General features: G+C 50.4%; 5 protein-coding genes across 5 annotated transcripts; 2 read left to right on the forward strand and 3 right to left on the reverse strand.

The window, feature by feature from the left end:
* Positions 1–637: 637 nt before the first annotated feature.
* On the reverse strand, positions 638–2,251 carry BO83DRAFT_428582 (putative extracellular cellulase CelA/allergen Asp F7-like; the record flags this gene model as incomplete). The annotated part of the gene is made up of 2 exons (XM_025535415.1): positions 638–1,051; positions 1,118–2,251. 2 exons carry the CDS (start codon positions 2,249–2,251, stop codon positions 638–640), a joined length of 1,548 nt encoding a protein of 515 aa, XP_025386335.1.
* Positions 2,252–3,356: 1,105 nt separating this feature from the next.
* Positions 3,357–10,970, reverse strand: BO83DRAFT_316778 (uncharacterized protein; the record flags this gene model as incomplete). Its single annotated transcript, XM_025527680.1, has 19 exons — positions 3,357–4,340; positions 4,398–4,505; positions 4,593–4,738; positions 4,794–4,929; positions 4,983–5,423; positions 5,473–5,589; positions 5,651–6,639; positions 6,690–6,863; positions 6,932–7,347; positions 8,626–8,788; positions 8,875–8,919; positions 8,969–9,053; positions 9,118–9,952; positions 10,005–10,050; positions 10,106–10,327; positions 10,385–10,446; positions 10,500–10,665; positions 10,767–10,826; positions 10,895–10,970. 19 exons carry the CDS (start codon positions 10,968–10,970, stop codon positions 3,357–3,359), a joined length of 5,271 nt encoding a protein of 1,756 aa, XP_025386336.1.
* A 1,249-nt stretch (positions 10,971–12,219) lies between these two features.
* BO83DRAFT_316737 (putative importin 13) lies at positions 12,220–15,503 on the forward strand (the record flags this gene model as incomplete). The annotated part of the gene is made up of 4 exons (XM_025527676.1): positions 12,220–12,282; positions 12,346–12,536; positions 12,598–13,084; positions 13,149–15,503. 4 exons carry the CDS (start codon positions 12,220–12,222, stop codon positions 15,501–15,503), a joined length of 3,096 nt encoding a protein of 1,031 aa, XP_025386337.1.
* A 613-nt stretch (positions 15,504–16,116) lies between these two features.
* Positions 16,117–17,663, forward strand: BO83DRAFT_400176 (uncharacterized protein; the record flags this gene model as incomplete). Its single annotated transcript, XM_025533379.1, has 3 exons — positions 16,117–17,255; positions 17,412–17,415; positions 17,571–17,663. The coding sequence occupies 3 exons, from the start codon at positions 16,117–16,119 to the stop codon at positions 17,661–17,663; spliced, it is 1,236 nt and encodes a 411-aa protein (XP_025386338.1).
* A 331-nt stretch (positions 17,664–17,994) lies between these two features.
* On the reverse strand, positions 17,995–18,318 carry BO83DRAFT_438698 (seipin co-factor family protein; the record flags this gene model as incomplete). Its single annotated transcript, XM_025536117.1, has 1 exon — positions 17,995–18,318. One exon carries the CDS (start codon positions 18,316–18,318, stop codon positions 17,995–17,997), a length of 324 nt encoding a protein of 107 aa, XP_025386339.1.
* Positions 18,319–19,380: the final 1,062 nt, after the last annotated feature.

Below are 19,380 nucleotides of genomic sequence, written 5' to 3' on the forward strand. Positions count from 1 at the left end.
GTTGTTATTTTTCTTAGCTAGGTAGTAAGTAGTGTTGGATTGAATTGAAAGAGTGGGTTTGTAGCATGATAGGCTGAGAGTGGGGGCTGGCTGGCTGCTTGGTCATTTTAACTTGGATGTTTGTACTTTCTTTCTGCGCGATGGAGGAAGGGGATGACCTTGGTTGGCTTTTCTTCCGATTCCGCGGGAGTAAATAGACATAACTACTGGTTTGAAAAAGGGGATATAGTAGTGGGATTGGGTAACTAGTGTGATTTGTGGTCTAGAGATATGTTGTGCAGTGAGTTGTATTGAGTAGGGTAGTAGATGATAGTAATGACTTAATCATATGATAGTGTAATATGATAGTTAAATAGTCGTGGCTAGAGATGGAGACCTTAGTGGATGTGGGGCGATATATGGCATGAACGGTGTCATTCTTGGACATAAATAGTAGAATAGTGGTAACCTAAGAGGTTTTCGGGAAAAAAGTATATACAGGAAGTTTATAAGATTTGTGAGAAGAAGCCCCCAAACAAAGCGCTAATACACCAAAGAAGCAGAAGCATGACCAAACCCGGCACACACACTTCTAGAGAATTACAACATCATGTTCCCGTCATCGCAGACACCCAGTCAGTCGGGTCAGATCACCAATTTACTCAAAGTTGGAGGAAGCAGTGACAGACGAGCCAGACGAGACGCTAACGTTCTTGACGGTGATCTGAGAACCATCCTCGGCAGTGACACGGACATCGACGGTGTCGGTACCGAAACCGCTCTGGTTCTCGAAGTAGTTGTAGGAGGAACGGGTGGTGGATTGCCAGGTGCTACCGCTGTCGGTGCTGACCTCGAGCTTGGTGACGGGCAGGTTGGAGTTGACGACCTGCATGGCGAACCAGTAGGCGGAGGTACCGCTCTTGTTGACCAGTTCGATCGGGGAGGTGATACCACAGGCAACATATTCCCAGTCAATGCTGATAACGCCCTTGGAGATGTCGGCCAGCTCGGAGAAGGCGTTCTCGAATAGATCGAGGTGGTTGGAACCGCATTCGGGACATTCATCGACAACCTTGGAGTTTGTTAGAGACAGGAACGAAATGACGTAGGGAAGCAGTGCTTAGGAGATGAGACTTACCATGGCCTTAATCTTGGTACCGCTAGGGCCAGTGACCTCGACACAAGCACCGCATTCCGCTGCGCTGTCCCAGCGTTGGGAGGAGAGTGCCGTGCCGTAGAGGCCAGAGGGGATAGTGTAGTCGGTGAACGAGCAGGTTCCACCCGAAACGTTACCGCCGTAGTAAGTTGCTTCACCCGAGTACTCGGAACTCAGGGCACTGCTAGTGGAAGAGCTTGAGCTGGAGGCAGACGATGTCGCGGCGCTAGCAGCGGTTGAGCTAGAAGAAGTAGACTTGGATTCGACGGTAGTGGCTGCGGCCTGGGTGGCAGCCTCAGTGGTAGCGGCCTCAGGGGTAGACTGAACAACGGCTTCGGTGGTAGCAGCAGCCTGAGTAGTAGCAGCTTCGGTGGTACCGGCAGCAGCAGCAGCCTGGCTAGTGACAGCCTCGGTGGCAGCAGCTTCAGTAGTTGCAACCTCAGTGGTAATAGCCTCAGAGGTAGGCTCAGCAGCAGCAGTAGTTGCGGCGGCATTAACAGCAGCATTGGTCGTCACCTCAACGACCGAGGAAGAGGAAGAGGAGGTAGCCTCCACAGCAGCGCTAGTCTCAGCAGCAGGGGAAGCTTCGGCAACGGAGGTGGTGGCAACTGGTGCAACGCTCTCGGCCGCAGAGCTCGTGGTGGCGACCGCAGGGGTTGCAGTCACGACCTCAGTCACGATGACGGTTGAAGACGAGTGCAAAGTAGTAACCTGCTCAACCGAGGTAGAGCTTGACTCGACAGCAGGGGTCGAGGTTGGCTCAACAGCGGGGGTCGAGGTTGGCTCAACAGCGGGGGTCGAGGTTGGCTCAACAGCGGGCGCAGAGGTTGGCTCGATGGATGCAGTTGAAGTGGGCTGGAGAGTAATCGTCTTGTAGTAGACGCTCTGAGTGTAGCCAACGGGACATTGGCCTTCTCCTACACTGGCGAGCGTAGAGGTCGGCGCGGTTGGCGCAGTAGAGGAGGGCTGGAGAGTGATAGTCTTGTAGTAGACGCTCTGAGTGTAGCCTTGGGGGCATTGACCCTCAGCTTCACGGTTCAGCAGTGGGTTGGCAGAGACCGTCGCAGCGGCACTCAGGGCAGTAAAGCCCAAAGAGGCGAGGCGTTGATACTTCATGTTTGGAAGATGGAGAAAAGTGTCTCAGACAAGGTGCCAAGAAATGAAATAAAGAATGGATGTCTTTCTCTCTTTGCCGGCCAAGAGATGGCGTGGAATCACAGTAAAGACAGGTCGTGTAGTCAACACAATAATGGTCAGTAAATGAATGGACAGGATTTCAAATCCCAGGGTGTAGAATCTGCTGTTCCAGACAGAATGGCAAAGGAGCGACAAAGAGAGAGGAAGCTGAGAAAAGAAGGAACTTCGCAGAATAATAAGAGGCGAGGGAAGGAGAACGAGCGTTCGGGGGCGTCTGGCCCCAGACAAGGATAGTGTGATCCATCAGCAACCATCAATCTAAGGAAATGAACAGTCGTAAAGATTTTCCCTGATTAGCGCCTTAACTTTAATGACACATAAGCCCGAGGGAAGGCAGCAGCGATTTCGTTCGCGTACCGCGAAATGAGATCGCAATGTGAAACGCCGGGCGTGGATCACCACATTGAAAGACCAGGAAATTGAAGCAGAACTGATGGAGAAGCGCCGCCGCTGGGTCTTCCCATTGCTCCGCACGTCTTAAATGTTGGCCAACATCAATGGCTTCTGATATTGAGTAATTAAACTACACGGGCCCGACCCACTGCTCGGAAATCACCTAACGGCCAGAGAAAATTGCCCGGCTAGTAAGCAGTCGGGGGCGATTGTCTCCCCTGCACCAAGCCGCCAATAGCCTGACCGAGAGCTCCAGGTGTGTTCGAGCCGGACTCACCTTTGGCTAGCCAGGTTTAGTCCAGGGTAAACAAAGGGAGTGGAAAATATGGGCTGATGGCGGCAAAAAGAACCATCAACCAACGGAGTGCTAGCAATGAACGGGGGATCCATCCGCTCCGCGGCATCCCGCAGTGGGTCGGGTCTCTGGAGCAGGGAGTTCGTTCACCAAAAAGTCTCAATAACAATCTTTATCAAAAATATCTTAATCTCCGTTGGTACTGTTGAGAGTGTTGTCTAGCTTTCTAATCAGGTAGGGTCTTCAATCGGATGACCACAAGCGTCCAGGCATGGCCTCCATTGCGGGCTGTGTCTCCAGCACAGTCCTGATTTGAAGCCGCATATAATCTATCCGTCACTTGGAATCCCACATTACCTCGTTTAACCTCAAGAGCGCATCGGCGCTGGCTTTCTTTGCTGCCATGAACTCCTCCCGATTCTCTGCACCTCGGGGGCCTAGTAGAATGTCTGAGAAGCAAAGGTCAATGAGGACCTTGAGTTCGTCGTACGTGAACGGTTCGCCATTACCAGCGGCCAGCGCTTGGTCTCCGTGGGTTGCGAACGATTCCTTCTCATCCTTTGCGTAGTCTAAGGCTTTCTCCGCACCTTCCAGGAACCAATCGAGGAATTTAGCGCTACGAGGCAAAGCAACCACCTCGGTGTGCTCACTGTTCTGCTGTGAGTTAGGACTGTCATCTTTCCGTCCATCATCTGTTGGGTCTATGATGATGTTCTTCAGATTCTGTTGCAGCACTAGCACGTCTAGCTGCAGTCGGAGCGCGCCATTTTCGTTCATAGCCCCAATATGACAGGTGTTCGCGACGAAAGTACGGTCGATGAATCGAGCAAGCCCAGACGTGATGAACCATCGCTCAGGTGGTCCTAGGTAAGACGAGATGTTGGTGTCAAACGCGATCAAGTCATTGTTCAGCTCAAGCACTGTAGGAGACGCAGCAGTTGGTTGGTTTGAGAGAATGTGCCACCAATTGGCGAGCGAGCTTGGGGAAGGCGTAGCGGGTTCCGAGCTTCGTGTGTTCCGGGGCTTGGGGCCTTCCATTGTCCGCTTCAGCATATGGATGATGCCGCAACGGATGTCGACATGCAGGGCGAAGAGAGCAGTGCATGCAAGATCGCGGAGAGACTGAAGAGTAGTATCGAACACAGTCGCTGTCTCTTGGTTCAAAGGAAGATAAACTGGTTGATTGATGCCCTCGCACTTCGGTTTCATGGCACCAATCAGAGTCCAGCGGCGATTGGCTGGTCGGGACTCAGCCTGTCGCGAGTCGGAGGCTGGTTGTGTGATTTGACGTAACTGAGCAAGATGGCTTGCGAACCATTGCTGTACTAATTAGCTTTTGTGATTGAAAAAAGCTGGACTTGGATTGTCTCAACTAACCATGCTGTTGAAAAGAAGCGACAAGGATACGACTGTCTTGGGATCAGATATGATGTCGTATGGCTCCAATGGAACCTCATTCGTCGAATTGATAAGGATGTCGGTTTCCTGATAGTGTCAACTCGAGCTTACCAAGAAAAAGGCCTACCATAGGCCTTCGATAGGATGGAATGGCACGGGGACCTTGTTAGCTACCTTGTCTACGAGTTCCCGCTTGTTCTCGGTCACTCCGTTCCACAATTCCGTGATAATGTCATGAACGTCGCCTGATTCCGCATGACGCGCGGCAGCCTTGAGTCGGACTTCTCCATTGTCTCGGGGAGATGTTTTGGTCACGATCGCTGAACGTTTCAAATTAGAAGAATGAAACAAGGATGCTGGCCACGGATGTCTCACCTTTGTACCATCCACAACACTTGTCGTAGTAAGTCACAATTTGCGAAAGGAGTAGCTGTGTGAAAGCTTGATCATGTGGGATGCTGGATAGCATTTTACTGAATTCTCGAATAATGGACATGAATTTGATCGTACCCTGCGCGACCAGCTGTTAGCAATATGTAAAGAGTTGTCTAGGATTTCAATTACCCTGAAAACCGGCCGGGGAGAGACCCCAGACCAGTGAGGGTCCTCTGTGAAAGCATCCGGCGAGATAAAGCTAAGAGTGCAGAGGTCTGTCACGGTTTCGTCTAGCTGAGGGAGGAACACGTTGACCAAGAAGTCATCTAGGAAAGAAGTCAATGTACTCATGGCAATGTCGGAATCCACGGGTACAATCTCCTTCAGTCGCTGAATAAATGATAGCGAAGGAGGAAGAAGGAGGCTCATGTTGAAGACGCTTGGCTCTATGAGGATCTTATGCCCAGTTCCCGAGTTTCCTTGTCTGGTGTCGGATGCATCGATGACAGCGGCTTTCTGGCTTGATTTGGTGACCAAGCCAGGAACCGAAGACCTGAGAATCTCGTCCAACTCATTTTGCTCGGCTTGTATTTCGGAAGTATGGTCCGTTTCGGACAATTTGAACATTTTCTATGGCCAGTGAGCAAATAAATAGGCATGTCTTCGTCACAGCACACACCTTGTTCTTATCTCTCTGCCCTGTATATAGTTGTCGTTTCGCTTCAGCCTCTTCGTGCCGGGGCCGGAATGATGATTCTCCATCCGTTGCCAGGTAGTCATGCATGAGGGACCGGATCTTGATTATTTAGTGTTAAAAAGACAGACAACGAAGCCCATAGCAGAGTCCATTCACGCACCTCACTTTGATAAAGCTTCCAAAGTTCCTTGAACCCACCCGCGAGCGCATTTCCCTTTGGTATACCCTCGCGTTCCACTATAGCCGCAATAACATCGTGAACAACACGATGACCTTCAGCAATAGCCTCAAATTTAGCATACAAGGTCCAAAGAAACTCCGATAGCACGTGACCACGTTTTTCGATTATATCTGTCGGCAAACTTGACTTGCTGTCTTGTGAGGCAAAGCCGCGGGTGTTGTTTGGATACCTTGCATCAATCTCGGCGTTGGTTTTATCAACAACGGCAAACAGTTCCACAGGCAGGCGTTGCTCTATTCTATCAACTGCGATGTCCAAATGACCCATCTTGTTCAGCGCTTCGATCAGCAATTGTATGTAGTAGAATGTGTCAGCCTCCGGGTTTCGCGAAGCGTCTTCGACCATAGGCGTGGATGCGTCCAACTTCCCAAGAAATGCATAAACGGGTCTCTCCCATGAGATTGTTCCGGTCCAGCTGGATGGGTGGGCTCCATTTCCTTCACCATCAGCAGCTGGTGGTTTCCAGCGGCCTGAACAGTAGGGAGATTTGAGGTAGAGGTGATCGTGCAGCTCCTCTATCAGAATGTCTGTAAGAGATGCTTCTTGGTTTCCAAAGTAGGCGCGAATATCTGCGAGAGCTCCAATATTCTCGAGTTCAGAGCGCCGCAACAGCCGCAAAGCGTTATGCAATACCTCCACAGCCGCAAGGAATCGTTTGTCCGAGATTCGTGACTCCAGCCTTTCGGGCAGAGATTGAATCTCTTGTATTTGGCTGAATAATTGAATAATGTCGTCATATTTCTGTGACGATGTAGCTAACCCCTTTAATTCGGGCTTAGTCGACAACAATCCGGATTTTGCCTCTTCCAGCGAGATCTTCAATGTGCGGACTCGGCTTTGTGAGCTCTGTATGCTTGACTGGATCTTATGATAAGTACCAATGGAACTATTGAAGCCCTGGTGATGTTCTGGATACTTCAGCATCGTGTGAAGGCAGATGAGGGGTTTGGCGGCTCACCATTGACAACGGACTTCAATGTCCTCTGGATTTTATCATTGATTCTGATAAAATCTGGCTCGCGATCGGCTTTCCCCAAGGTACTGGTATCCATCAGCTGCAAAGCGACTTGCACAGGCACACAGTTTTCGGAGGCCACAAAGTCCCATTCTCGTTGAACCATTTGCAGTACATCTGCGACGAGGGCCATTAGTGTTAGCATGTTTCTGCTCAATCAAACCTCCAAGAGGTACAATCCGAACCTTCAATGGCCTGGGGACCTGCCGCATGACCGGGAACATTCTCGCCGCTGCTATCATTTCCTAACCAGCTATTCTCTCCGCGAGGGCGACCATCTCGAGAACCGAGTGCCCTCCTATCAGCCTCTCCGTCCCTTGTGCGCGATCGCGACGATGAGTGATCACCATCTCTTTCCCGTCTTTCCCGTCGACGTTCGGGTGACTGTCCCGGTGACAAGGAAGATGATGAAGGCTCTGGATAGAAGCCACCGTATCCACCTGGGCGACGCTCTCTCTCCGCACTGCCTCCTCCGTAGCCGTTCATCCCAAGGCTGCTACTGCTTCCGCCGTATCCACCATCACCGCGGTCATAGCGGCTGGTATCGGAATATCCGTATCCGTTTGCGTAAGGGTTACTGCCACTCATACCAGAGAATTGTCTTCGTCGGAGACTAATTCGTGGGGAAGCTGATAACTGGGAGTTGAGGCTTTGCTGGCGAAGCGAAGGGAACGGGCTGTTTCGAAACCCTAGGTGAAATTATGATTATGTAATGTTGTTGTCGCAATGATTCAAGCTAAAAGCAATATTAGCATGATCGCCTGGGATGAGTTCAAAGCTAGAGAGGAAACGACGCCAGTTTCAACTGCGGATGGGGGAAACAAGAATATTAACGTTAGGTCGGGGATGCTATGCGGAGAAGGTGTCAGCTTGTAGATAGGAGTGGCAGTTTGGGGTTGGCGGTCTCAATCTTTACCGCCTTGCTTGTTCTATGGTATTACTCCGCACTAAGCAAGCCTGACAAGGTTACAGAAACTATGAATCTGTCTATATCCATTTTGTCTCATAAGTATGTAGGTAATGAGTTTGAAGCAAAGGGAACCATGTATAATTTGCCTAATGCACGTCATACAATTGAGCACGTGTTACCGAAAGTCCTCTCAACGCGCATCCGCCTGGTCATGGTTACTACAGTCCATCCAAGCCATATGTCCTTCTTAATCCATACTGTACTTCATCATTATCTTCTTCTTCTTCTTCTTAAATTCTGGGTATCACAAAAACTATTTTTTTTTTGTGGGAGCAATTCAGGTTGCTAATGCCCAAGTATCTATCTACGTGCTGGATGTATCTACCTCGCATGGCAGCAGTACAGCCACTTACAGTGATTGGCTTGTTAGCGGGCGCTAATGTCCCTCGACATCATGGAGATTTGTGACCCACCTTTATGGGACTCAGGTAAGCATTCATCTTATCTGGATAAAGTGAACGTGTTCTCTCCTTGGACTTTGCGTAGTTGGCTGGGGAAGAGATCCAGTCGTTCTTTATACGAAAAGTCATCCTTCTCTCATAGAATGCCAGTCGGAGTTTACAAGGCATTAGGCAACGAATAATCAAGAATGCTGCAGGCGATCATCACATGGGCTCCATGCCACGAAGCCTTGATACTTGCTAATTTCTAAGACAAATCGGGCTCGCCCAACGGTTTAGATACATGATTATGTATGCTTGTTCTCCAACGCATCTATCAAGCCTAGTAGCTGAAGAGAGACGAGAGCATATAAATTACCAACAGCATAAGACGCCCTTCAATCTTCGTGCTGGTCGCTGTTTCTCACGGTATGTCGAACCAGTCTATTTGGATATAGGCTGGGTCTCGCGCTGGAGCCAACTGCGTGTGTAGTCGTCGTTTTCGAAGAAGCGGTGAGTCTTCTCCCACACCTCTGCATGATAGTCATTGACCCATTTGATCTCATGCTCACTGAGAAGGGATGCGTTAATCAAATTGCGGCCCAGTGGAGCCATGGTGACGTGCTCGAATCCCAGCCATGGTTTTTCACCGAAGTTATGAGTCGTTTGCACTTCACGCGCCATGATAACATCTGAGTATAGCATTAGTCAAAGCCAATCATTGTAGAACAGTCGCGAAGGAGGTGGGGGGTTTGCTTTGGAGAAATGAGAAACGTACTCTCAATACGGATGCCGAATTTTCCGTCCTCATAGAATCCGGGTTCTGGTGCTGTTAGCAAGCGGCCTTGTATCTGTATCCCAACTATCCTTACCGTCAGAAATAACGTTGCCCGCGGCGATGGGAACTTCAGTATACTGGACACGAGTGCCGATACCCATGGGTCCCTCGTGCACATTCTGTCGATACTGTTAGCTAAATGGTGACAGGCATAAGCGGGGAGCTCTGTTGTGTAGTGCTGACCAGATAAGAGCCGATTCCGTGGCCTGTTCCGTGGAGGTAGTCGAGGCCTTCCTTCCACAGGAATTGTCTAGCGAGAGCATCAAGCGCAAATCCACTAGTACCCTTGGGGAAGACAGCAGTGTCGATAGAAATGAGACCTTTGAGTACCAGTGTGAAAGCTTTCTTTTCCAGTTCGGTGGGTTTTCCGAAATGGAACGTCCGGGTTACATCAGTGGTGCCATCCAGATACTGGGCACCGGAATCGCAAAGGTAAATGGCTGTTGGGTCGATAATGGAACAACTTCCTTTCTCAGGCTTATAATGAATAACTGCTCCATTCGGGCCTGTGGAGGAGATAGTATCGAAGGACAAGCCAGCATACAGATCATGCTTGGACCTGATCTGTTCCAGCTTGTCTGCCGCATCAACTTCATCCAAGGTAGTTTTCTTGTTGATCAACTCGTTCTCGAGCCAAGCGAAATATTCGATCAAGGCCGCACCATCACGAACGTGGCAAGCGCGCATTCCCGCGAGTTCCACATCATTCTTAACGGCTTTGGCATCAGCAATAGGGCTACGGACCTCCTCAACCTGCTCTTCACCTCCCAGGCTAAGGCTGAGAGCCCAAGAAGCCTTGTTTGACAGCAGGAACTTGGGGGCCGCTCCCGTCGCATCTTGCTTTCGCGCCTCGCTAAGCGCTTTGGCATCTGCGAAGATAGAGTCATACGGCTTGATGACGACATCCTGGCCTAGATGAGCTTTCACTTCCGGTGTTAACTTGTCCTCGTCAACGTAGAGATCGACGGTAGTAGGGGTTATAAGGGCGTATGAAAAAAACACTGGGTTGTATGGAATACTGAAAACCATTAGCACGAACCAAAGGCCGAACTCTAGAGCTAAGCACTTACTCGGTGCCTCTCAGGTTGAACAGCCACGCGATCTCATCAAGCATCGCTATTGTATTCGTTAGCCGCAACACAATGCAGGTTTGGGAAGCAACATAGCATACAGATAACAATCCCAGCCGCTTTCTTGTTTTCCAACTCCTTGCGCAGGTCGCCGATTTTCTCTTGGAAGGTCTTGCCCGCATACTGCGCAGGGTGCACTCTCACCGCTTCCCTTGGAGGGGCCGGTCGGTCTTTACCCCAAACCAAGTCAACCAGGTTCTGCTCGACACCCACGAGTGATGAACCATTCTTCTTGAGTGTTTCCGAGAGACTACGGGCGCCCGCTACAAGGCCTTAGCGTTTGGATCGATTTTCGCCATAAGGTCCGTGACGTTGCTTACCAGGTGTAACCAGAGCTGGATCGACTCCAACGACCTTTCCTCCCTCGGCTTGTTCTGTAGTCCTATACCCAATTCAGTTTGCGATCCTATGTGTCTGATGGTAGGTTTCCAATACCATTCCTGCCATGTCGGGAATCCCTCAACGCCTCGCTTCAGAAGCGCCCAATTGCTGTCCAGCTGCTTCGAAGCCTGGTTGAAGTAGCGGCCATCTGTCGATAGTGCCGCCTTGGTCATGGAAACAATAGCAGTTCCTGCCGATCCGGAGAAACCCGAGATGAATTCTATCGGAAGAAAGCAAAGCGTAAGTTACAGTGGCGAGGGAGACAAGGCGCAAATGCGAATAATATCCGAACTAGGAAACTGCGGAAGGCGGGATTCTAACCTCGGCGGCCGTCACATGGAGCAATGTATTCGGACTGATGACTGTCTTCCGAAGGGACGACTTTTGGCTTCAGTGAGTATATAATTTCCAACGAGAAGAACAGTGAACAGGGTTCATTGATGCCATACTGTAAACGTCCACCTTACGCTCCTGCATCAACTGCCTTAACCTGGCCAGGCGTTCTGACGTGTCCACAGTCTCCATATCGATGATGAAGCGCGGGGCGGAGCTGGAGAAGAGCCTTGAACGGGGTAGGGGTAACTTGCGAGCCGATTGGAAAGCTGAAGTCCAAGCAAGGCGAATTGGAGGGTGAGAAAAGAGCATCGACTGGCAAGGATGTGCAAGAAGAAGCTGCAGGTTTCCGAGCAGAAGGTGGCCTTGGATCCAAAGACTCCAAGAACACAGCTCTCAAGGTTGCACGGAGCAAGCAAGGGCCAAGGTAGAGGGGGACGGAGGGAGGGGGAAGGCGGAGGAAAGGTGGGGAGGGGCACCAAGCTAGTTATAGCTGGAATTTCCAACAGGGAGGTCGTGTGCGCAGGTAATATTGAAGCTGGAAAAGATTTGACGTGGAGAAAGTGACGACTTAGAAGAACGATAAGCACAATAGCAGTACAAAGTAGACTAGCAGCAGCAGTAGCCGAGCATTGAGACGTGGGAGAAACGCGGAAGTGGGTATTTCCCAAGAGCTGTCCGTTGGAGCTCCGGGTTTGGTGGGCGGTGGGACGGAGTTACTACTGGCAACAATCACTACTGGCACTGTAGTACGTAGCAGTAATAATAATTGCCACGGCTGGTAAGGAGACGGAAGTTACCATTCGTTACCGTCATTAATCTCGCCATCCATTCCGGTCGGGTAGATAGGTCCCGGTGATAGGTCGAGCTAGCTAGCTGAGTTATTAGGCCTCAACACACCTGGAAACCTGGTAGGGAATAGTTGAAATATCAAAGAGTCAGTCATAACTAGTCCACTCGAGATGACTATCCCTACATGTCGCCCGGTCTGTTGCTGACCTTACTCGTCTAAAACTGAGCAGCTTTGTCTGTTGCGGTATTTTAATTTTTTTTTTTTTTAATTTTTCAGTCGCTGTATGATCAGCCGAATGTAGTGGTGAAGCTATGACACCACACCACAGTTGATAACTAACTAGTTATCTAAGTGAATGACTACAGTAATTGGTACTAACCCAATTCATCAGTGTGAACCAAACTGTTGCCCCATTACCTTGGATCTCATTATTATTCACACCAGCCCACTATAGCTCTGGTATTCCTTTCTCTTGTTGCTGTCTCTTTCTGAACCCATCATCACATCCCACCTTCCTCTTCTGCTTACCGCCTGCTACTTTCGTTATAGCATTATCAACACGTGACTCCCCTTTCACCATCTCTCACCAATCTATATTGTGCCAGTGACAGTTCCCCCAGCCTAAACAAGGCCCTCATTGTTTCGGCCATGTCTGTGGACATCCCAGGCCAAGCCATAGACGCGCAACTCCTCATCAATGAGGCCAAGTCGGTATGGTCGCTGCTTTATGTTCCCATATGGATCGAATAATCACTAAGGCATAGTTACCTCTAGCTCGTGTCCCAACTTTATGATCCGGGGAATACTGGGAACCCCGCCAAGATCAAAGCCATCCAAGAGCACCTGCAGAGTCTTCAAAAAAGTCCCCAGGCATGGCTAATCGCCAATCAGCTTCTCAGTGAGGCCAGCACAGACCTAAGGTTCTTTGGTGCTTTGACGTTCACGGTCAAGATTAATCATGATTGGTTCGTTCCGTACGAGCCCCAAATTCCACCAGTGACCGTGGCTAACAGACGACTCATTCAGGCAAAGTCTAAGCTCTGAGGAGGCTCAGGAACTTCTAGGGCGACTGATAGATCATTATGTCTTTCTCGTTAATGGGGGCGAGCGGCCCCTGGTCATACGGAAGTTGGCTTCAAGCCTCGCAACCATGTTCCTGAAACCCAACGCTCCCTGGTCCAGAGCACTCTGTAACCTGGCAGCATCACTGGCAAACGGGAAACATGTCTCAGAAGAGCACTGCAAGTCCATTGATTTGCGGGGTGCGGTGCTCCCTGCTATGTCCGAGCGGCATGTAACCTCATTGCTCTACTTCTCCAATATCCTCGCCGAGGAGATTCACAGATGGAGTTCAGAACCACGACGAAGCAGAGAGGAACACCATACATACGTAAATGTCAAGGACGCCTTTGCTGTCGTTGACTATGTTCTTTCTCATGTTATGCAGCAGCATGCCTCTGGGATCCCGGTATCAGATGAGGCCCTGGGCACTGAAGCTATCAACTCATATCAAGTAGGTTTCGTTTCTCAAACTTTATTAGATTCTCAGTTGCACCTCGTATCTGACCCGATATCAGGCGTGGATGAATGTACGGAGCGCAATCCAATTGCGTGATTCGTTGTCTGTGTTGGACCTAGCCTCTACGACGGCTTACATCATTCAGAGCATGAAAGTACCTGGACTTGCAAAATCTGCAACACAGGTTGTGGTCGAGCTGATAGACTGGCGTGACAGTATCTTTACCCAGGATCATCTCACTGCTATTATGGAGTATGTTGTCAGTGATTTTGGGGCTGCGCACGTCGCGTCACTTATTGAGGCGGATTTTGAGGACGAGAACATGTCGTTCTTGGATCTCCTATTGGCTTATGCAACGTTGAAGCAGAGAGACCTCATGACCAAACAATTAGACCCACAGCATGCGAAAATGCTCACTCTTCTACACACGCTGTTCAAAGCTCCTGGCTACGCAGCGGTGGACGATCCGGCCTCGCCGCTTGTTCTTGAGTGGTGGACAGAAGTCGCCGATGACCTCCAGGATATATATTCGGACTCGGAAGATCAAACGAGTCTTGAGCCGGCTAAAAGGAATTTGGCCGAAGCGGCTTTGGACTGCTTTGAAAAACTAAAATTTCCGAGCCCAGAAGAGCTGCAAGGTTGGGGTGATGATGACCGTAGCGAGTTCGGTTCGTTTAGGCGTGATGTGTGTGACTTCCTCCTAGCCATCTACCCAATGTTGGGGGTGGAGCTTGTCCGGGTCTTCCAAGAACGAGCAAGAATATCACTGGTACAGCAGGAATGGCGCACGTTTGAGGCTGCTATTTTCTGCATTGCTCAGCTTTCGGAGGCTGTCGATGAGAACCAACACGCTGACGAGTGTCTCAATTCGATCTTCTTCTGTGACGAATTCGCTCGCCTGTGCGAAGGAAATGGAGTGCTAATCCCAGACAAACCACGTCAAACCTTGGTGGACATGCTGGGAAAGTATCAGTCGTACTTTGAACGCACACATGCCTTGCTACCTCGAGTCCTTACCTTTCTGTTCGCGTCTCTCGATGTTAGCTCGTGTGCGCCAACAGCATCCAAGTCAATTGCATATCTTTGTAAATCATGCCGCAACGCGCTAACCTCAGAACTGCCAGCCTTCATTGACCAATTCGAACATTTCCGCTTCAAACCCACGGCCACTACTCATACCATGGAAAAGGTACTAGAAGGAATCGCCGCCATCATCCAGACTTTGCCTACGGACGAAGCAAAGTCACAAGTCATTGAACGAATTCTCCGGTTTTTCCACGGGCAGGCAGAGGCGGCCCGTGATGAGGCGGTTGGTGGCTTAGTGGAGCAGGCTCAGACCCGTGGCCAATTTGTGCTGCGCTGCGTCGCAAGTATTGGTAAGGGTCTGAGAACCGATGGTGAGGTGAATTTGGAGTCGAACGACCATGGGGATGGTGACCCCTACCCTCCGACATTCTGGAATACGGGCAGTGGCGCCGTGTCTCAGAACCTGATCATGCAATGCATGCAGCTGCTCATCACCGATTTCCCTGTCGATGTGACCATAATTGAAGCCGCATGCGACATCTTGAAGGCTGGTTATATCGAAAGTACGGGACCATATGTCTTCCCACCAATGGTGACTGTCAACTTTGTCAAGAGCATACCTCTAGGCAGTGTTGGTACCGACATAGTGATGGGTACGGCTTCATCTTTCCTTGCATCTCATAGCTCACACTGTCAGCGAATCCGTGACGAAACGGTTGCGCTGATCGTGCACGTGTATGACACTTTCTGTTGGATGCATGAGAAACCTGAGTACTATGACCCCGAAGTCGCCAACAGTGGGATCGACTTCCTTACACGCTTACTCCCCAAATATCACCCTTTCCTATTTGCACTCACGACGCCGCCCCAAGAAGCCAGCCAAATTCCTTCTTCAAATGGGGGTGAGCTTCAACGGCCGTCAGTTCTTGAAGCTGTCTTGAATTTCACTCTCCTCTCATTGCGAGGGCCTGAACCACTTCCGCTCCGCTCTGCCTCGCAGTTCTGGGTGAATGTGCTAACGCTTCCAAATGACGGTGGGTCTATTCAAACTGCCATCATGCAGTGTCTTCCAGCCCTTTGTCGTATCCTGATCAATCAGGTGGCCGGGCGATGCGCGCGGTCGGACCTCGAGCATCTCTGTGAGGTGCTTCGAAAGCTCATCTTCAAACAGCAAGGGGCTGCGCGCCCCCACCTCGCTGCAGCGCTGGCTGATCTAGGTAGCAATGACGCTTCCAATCAACATCAAGGTGCGTCTACGTCGCCCGAGGACAGGCAACGCTTCCTTGCGTCACTGCTAGCGGCAAGGGGTGCCAGAGCGCCAACTAGTCAGTTGATACGCACGTTCTGGGTCAAATGTCGGGGAGTGAGTTTCGACTACGTTGGGTAGATATTAACGTTATCTGGCTCCGGTTTGGAACAGTATGTGGACAGGCAGGGGAGGAATACAGTCAAGTCGCTAGCATTGGATCAACCCGAGTAAAACAGACCAAAAAGAAGAAAAATGATGATTATTCTATAAGTCCAAAGTGAGGCAGGCTGTAATGGGAATGATGCAGTGAATCGCCACCCGAATCGACAACAAGCGCTGCTCATGTGTATGTGTGAAAACCCCATAGGACCATGGCCGTGGAACTGATGCAAGTTGCGCAGACACGATGACCTGGCAGTCAGCCTCTTTTCCTCAGCCACAGAGGCGGTGCATGCTTGGCCCTACAAAGTAAGGGGCAGCACGACACTTTACTCGGTATGGGGCATCGGTTTCAGGTGTCGCCTCGATTTTTCGCCAGATGCTACTAATTTAGCTTGATCGGCTATGAATATAACGCGATGTGGGTCTCTGCCCCCTAACCCATGGGCAAATAAAGCCCTTCAACCTCGGAATTCTGCCGCTGGTCTGCTTTTAAACATGCCTGGTGATATTGCCGCGCTCTTTCTTGCCTGTTCTTTTCCACGCTTACTCCATTCTACCTACTTTTGTTGAAGCGCTGCATAATCGCGCCATGCCTATTATTGCAAATACTCCAGAAGCTGTATTGGGTCGCACGGACTCCCTTGATCCGGCCACAACTTGTCGCGGTGTCACCTCCAATGGGCGGCCATGTCGCCGGGCTCTGGCGTCTCCATCGCCATCAGAGACACCGGCTTCGAAGTCACAACAGACCGACCTATCTGCGATGTACTGCTGGCAGCACAAAGATCAGGCAGCGTCGGTTCTGCAGACGAACAGCGGGGCCAACCCTTCGCGATTGAGGCCCCGTGGCAGTATCGACACTTTAATGGAGCGGTTAGGGTTGATGGATCTTAACGACGCAGGGACTTCAGACAAGCGCCGCAGGCAGCGGAAACCAACACCAAAGAAGCGGACCAGACGTACGATATGCTGCTGCTTCGAGGTCATCGAGGAGGAAGACATCCGGCCGTCGCGGCCGGTCAATGCTCCAACGGAGATGCAACAAGCCCCCGCTGGGAAGCTGTCAACACCAATCCCATCCCTGTCTCCTCACCAGGTTCCTGTTCGACCCAGCAAACCTGGCTCTTCCTCTTCAGGCACCGACGACGACATTCTCTCTTGGATTCCGTCTGGCCTTGCGCCGGAGACGACCTCCAACCTCACCGCAGAACTGTCCAAGCCTATCTCGGAAGCCGACGAGCCAGGCTATATCTACATGTTCTGGATGACACCGTCGACATCTGAATCCAAAGAGCTGCCTTCTTCAGAGGTAGCCTCGAACCTCGTGCCGCCAACATCCTCCCCAGGACGTGACCGCCGCGTAAGCGATGCAATTCGGACCGCCCGCGATCTCAATGCCTTGGCATCTGCACCAACTCATGACAGCCCCGGCACGCTCCGTCTAAAGATCGGGCGTGCTAACAATGTGCAGCGACGACTCAATGAGTGGAGCCGACAATGCGGCCACCATCTCACGTTGATCCGATACTACCCTTACACGCCCTCCACCCCGCAACCATCGCCATCTCGACACGGCCGCAGCAATGATGACAGTACTGCAACTCTTGTTCCGGGACGCAAAGTGCCCCATGTCCACCGTGTGGAACGGCTCATTCATCTGGAGCTTGGCGACGTGCGGATCCGCGACCTAGGGAAATGTCCGGACTGCGGACGGGAGCATCGCGAGTGGTTTGAGATCACGGCAGAGAAGGCGTCTCTGAAACGGGTAGACGATTGTATTCGCCGATGGGTGAAATGGGCAGAAACGCATTAGCTATTTACGTAATATTAACATTACTATTGTTCGTTAGAACTGTTCTGCGAACGTCTCTATTGCTATTCTAGTCAAGTATCTATTCTATGGCATAATAACGATAAGAACAGCAACACAGAAAACAACAACAACTACTACTACTACAGCCTTCCTCTAAATCAATTATAGTCCGAACTGATTCAACCACCTTCAATCAGTCCCAAAATACTACCAAATACTCTAGTGGGCAGTCACCGAATATGATCAGCGTAATGATCAAGAACCAGAACCCACCAACAGCAATTATGATCATAGCTTGTGCTAAGAAGAGGGCTAGTGCTTAAGCAACAATTGATATACCTCCAAGGACGAGGGTTATTATTAGCATATCTGCTAATTCCCAATGGCTGAGTTCGGATTATGAGAGACACATATTATCGCTGTCATTGGTGTGAACAATCTACTCTTATTTCATAAGACAAAGACCGGAAACCATAACCAACTCCATCGCTAGTAACAACTATGATCTAAACCCATCATACCCATAATCCATTCCTTAAACCCAGTCCCTCCCATTCTATGAACCCCTCTCCCATCCCATCCCACCCCCACCCCCACCCCCCAAATCTCCAATTCCAACAACAAAACCTCTCAACCAAAACTGCCCAAAGCAAATCAGTTAGCCCACCCATTCGGCAAAGGACCAGGAGGCCACAACCTATCAACCAAGAGACCAAAGATAACCGTGAAGGCAAATCTGCACGCTCGATAGGTGAGGACGAAGAACCACGTTATAGCCGCCACCACGAGGATCACTGGACTGATGAAGAACATCGAGAACAGGCCGAACACGACAACCGCGATTACGCCGCATACGGCCACACAGAAGAGGAAGATCCCAGTGGGGATGGCAGCTAGTATGAGGATAGGGATAAGGAAAATTCCGATGATGATGGTGAGGAGAATGGGGATAGCGGGGATCACGGCGAGGTTGTTCATTGTTGCTGGGTGGTATGATGCACTAGTCGTGGTGGAAGATACGGTTGCAGGGTTTATGGTTTGTGTTGGGTTGAGTGTCAATGTATATAGTATGATTGAGTTGGGTAGATGAACGAGTGTGTATGTGTGTGTGTGTGTGTGTGTGTGTGTGTAGTTATTGATGATTGTTCTTAGAGAGTGTGTGGTGTAGATGTGGGTGGATTGTGTGGAGTCTAAGCTGTAACTATTTACTATATGCTATGTAGCGGGCAGTAGTACGTAGTTGTGCCTTCCATATTCGGTAATCAAGATGTAAGGAAGTGGCGGCCTCAGAAAATATCAGGGCATACCATGCGGAGTGCAGCTGAGCCATATTAGGTTTATCATCCTACCATAATACATAATATAGGAAAATTTATATCTGTTGTACTTGCCTAGGTAGCACCCTCCATAGTGCCTCTGGAGGTGCCCCTGGTGGTGGTGGCTCTTGGGAGACTCTTGGGGAGCTTCGGAGGGCTTGGGGGAGGAGGGCCCTTGGTGGTTGCCCTAGTAGCCTCCGGGGTGGTAGTCTAGAAGGGCTCTTCAGGATAGTTTCTCGAGGATTACAGATTTCAACGATAAATGCGGGCTAGCTATAGTATTCTAGTACCTGACTTTAGGGCCTTACATCCCGTAGCGGCCTCCGTAGTGCCCTAGTCTCGGGGTGGGGAGCCCTGAAGGGTCACTAGTGGTAGCTGTCATAGACTGACTTTCCCGAGCCTCTTAGTCACATGATCGCATCGCTAGATTTGGAATAGCTTTCACGGCTAGAGTAGGAGCAGTATGCTTAACAAGCGGTATGGTAAGAGCTGTCATTGCAGATTACCCGTCTGCAAGGTGGTATGTCACGTAACGGTAATTGAAAGTAACTTTCTCGGCGCCGTCTCGGTGAATGATTCGATTACTCAATGTCAAAGAACGGCGCAATGGGGTCCCTGTATTCAACTCAAAAACAGATAGTGGAATCTTCTTGGCGTGCTCTGGAGGTTCGAACACGAAGGTGAGTCAATTGTTCACCGGTGAGATGGGTCTTTTGAGCGAATT

Source organism: Aspergillus eucalypticola, assembly GCF_003184535.1.
Source record: "Aspergillus eucalypticola CBS 122712 chromosome Unknown BO83scaffold_18, whole genome shotgun sequence".
NCBI classification, from domain to species: domain Eukaryota; kingdom Fungi; phylum Ascomycota; class Eurotiomycetes; order Eurotiales; family Aspergillaceae; genus Aspergillus; species Aspergillus eucalypticola.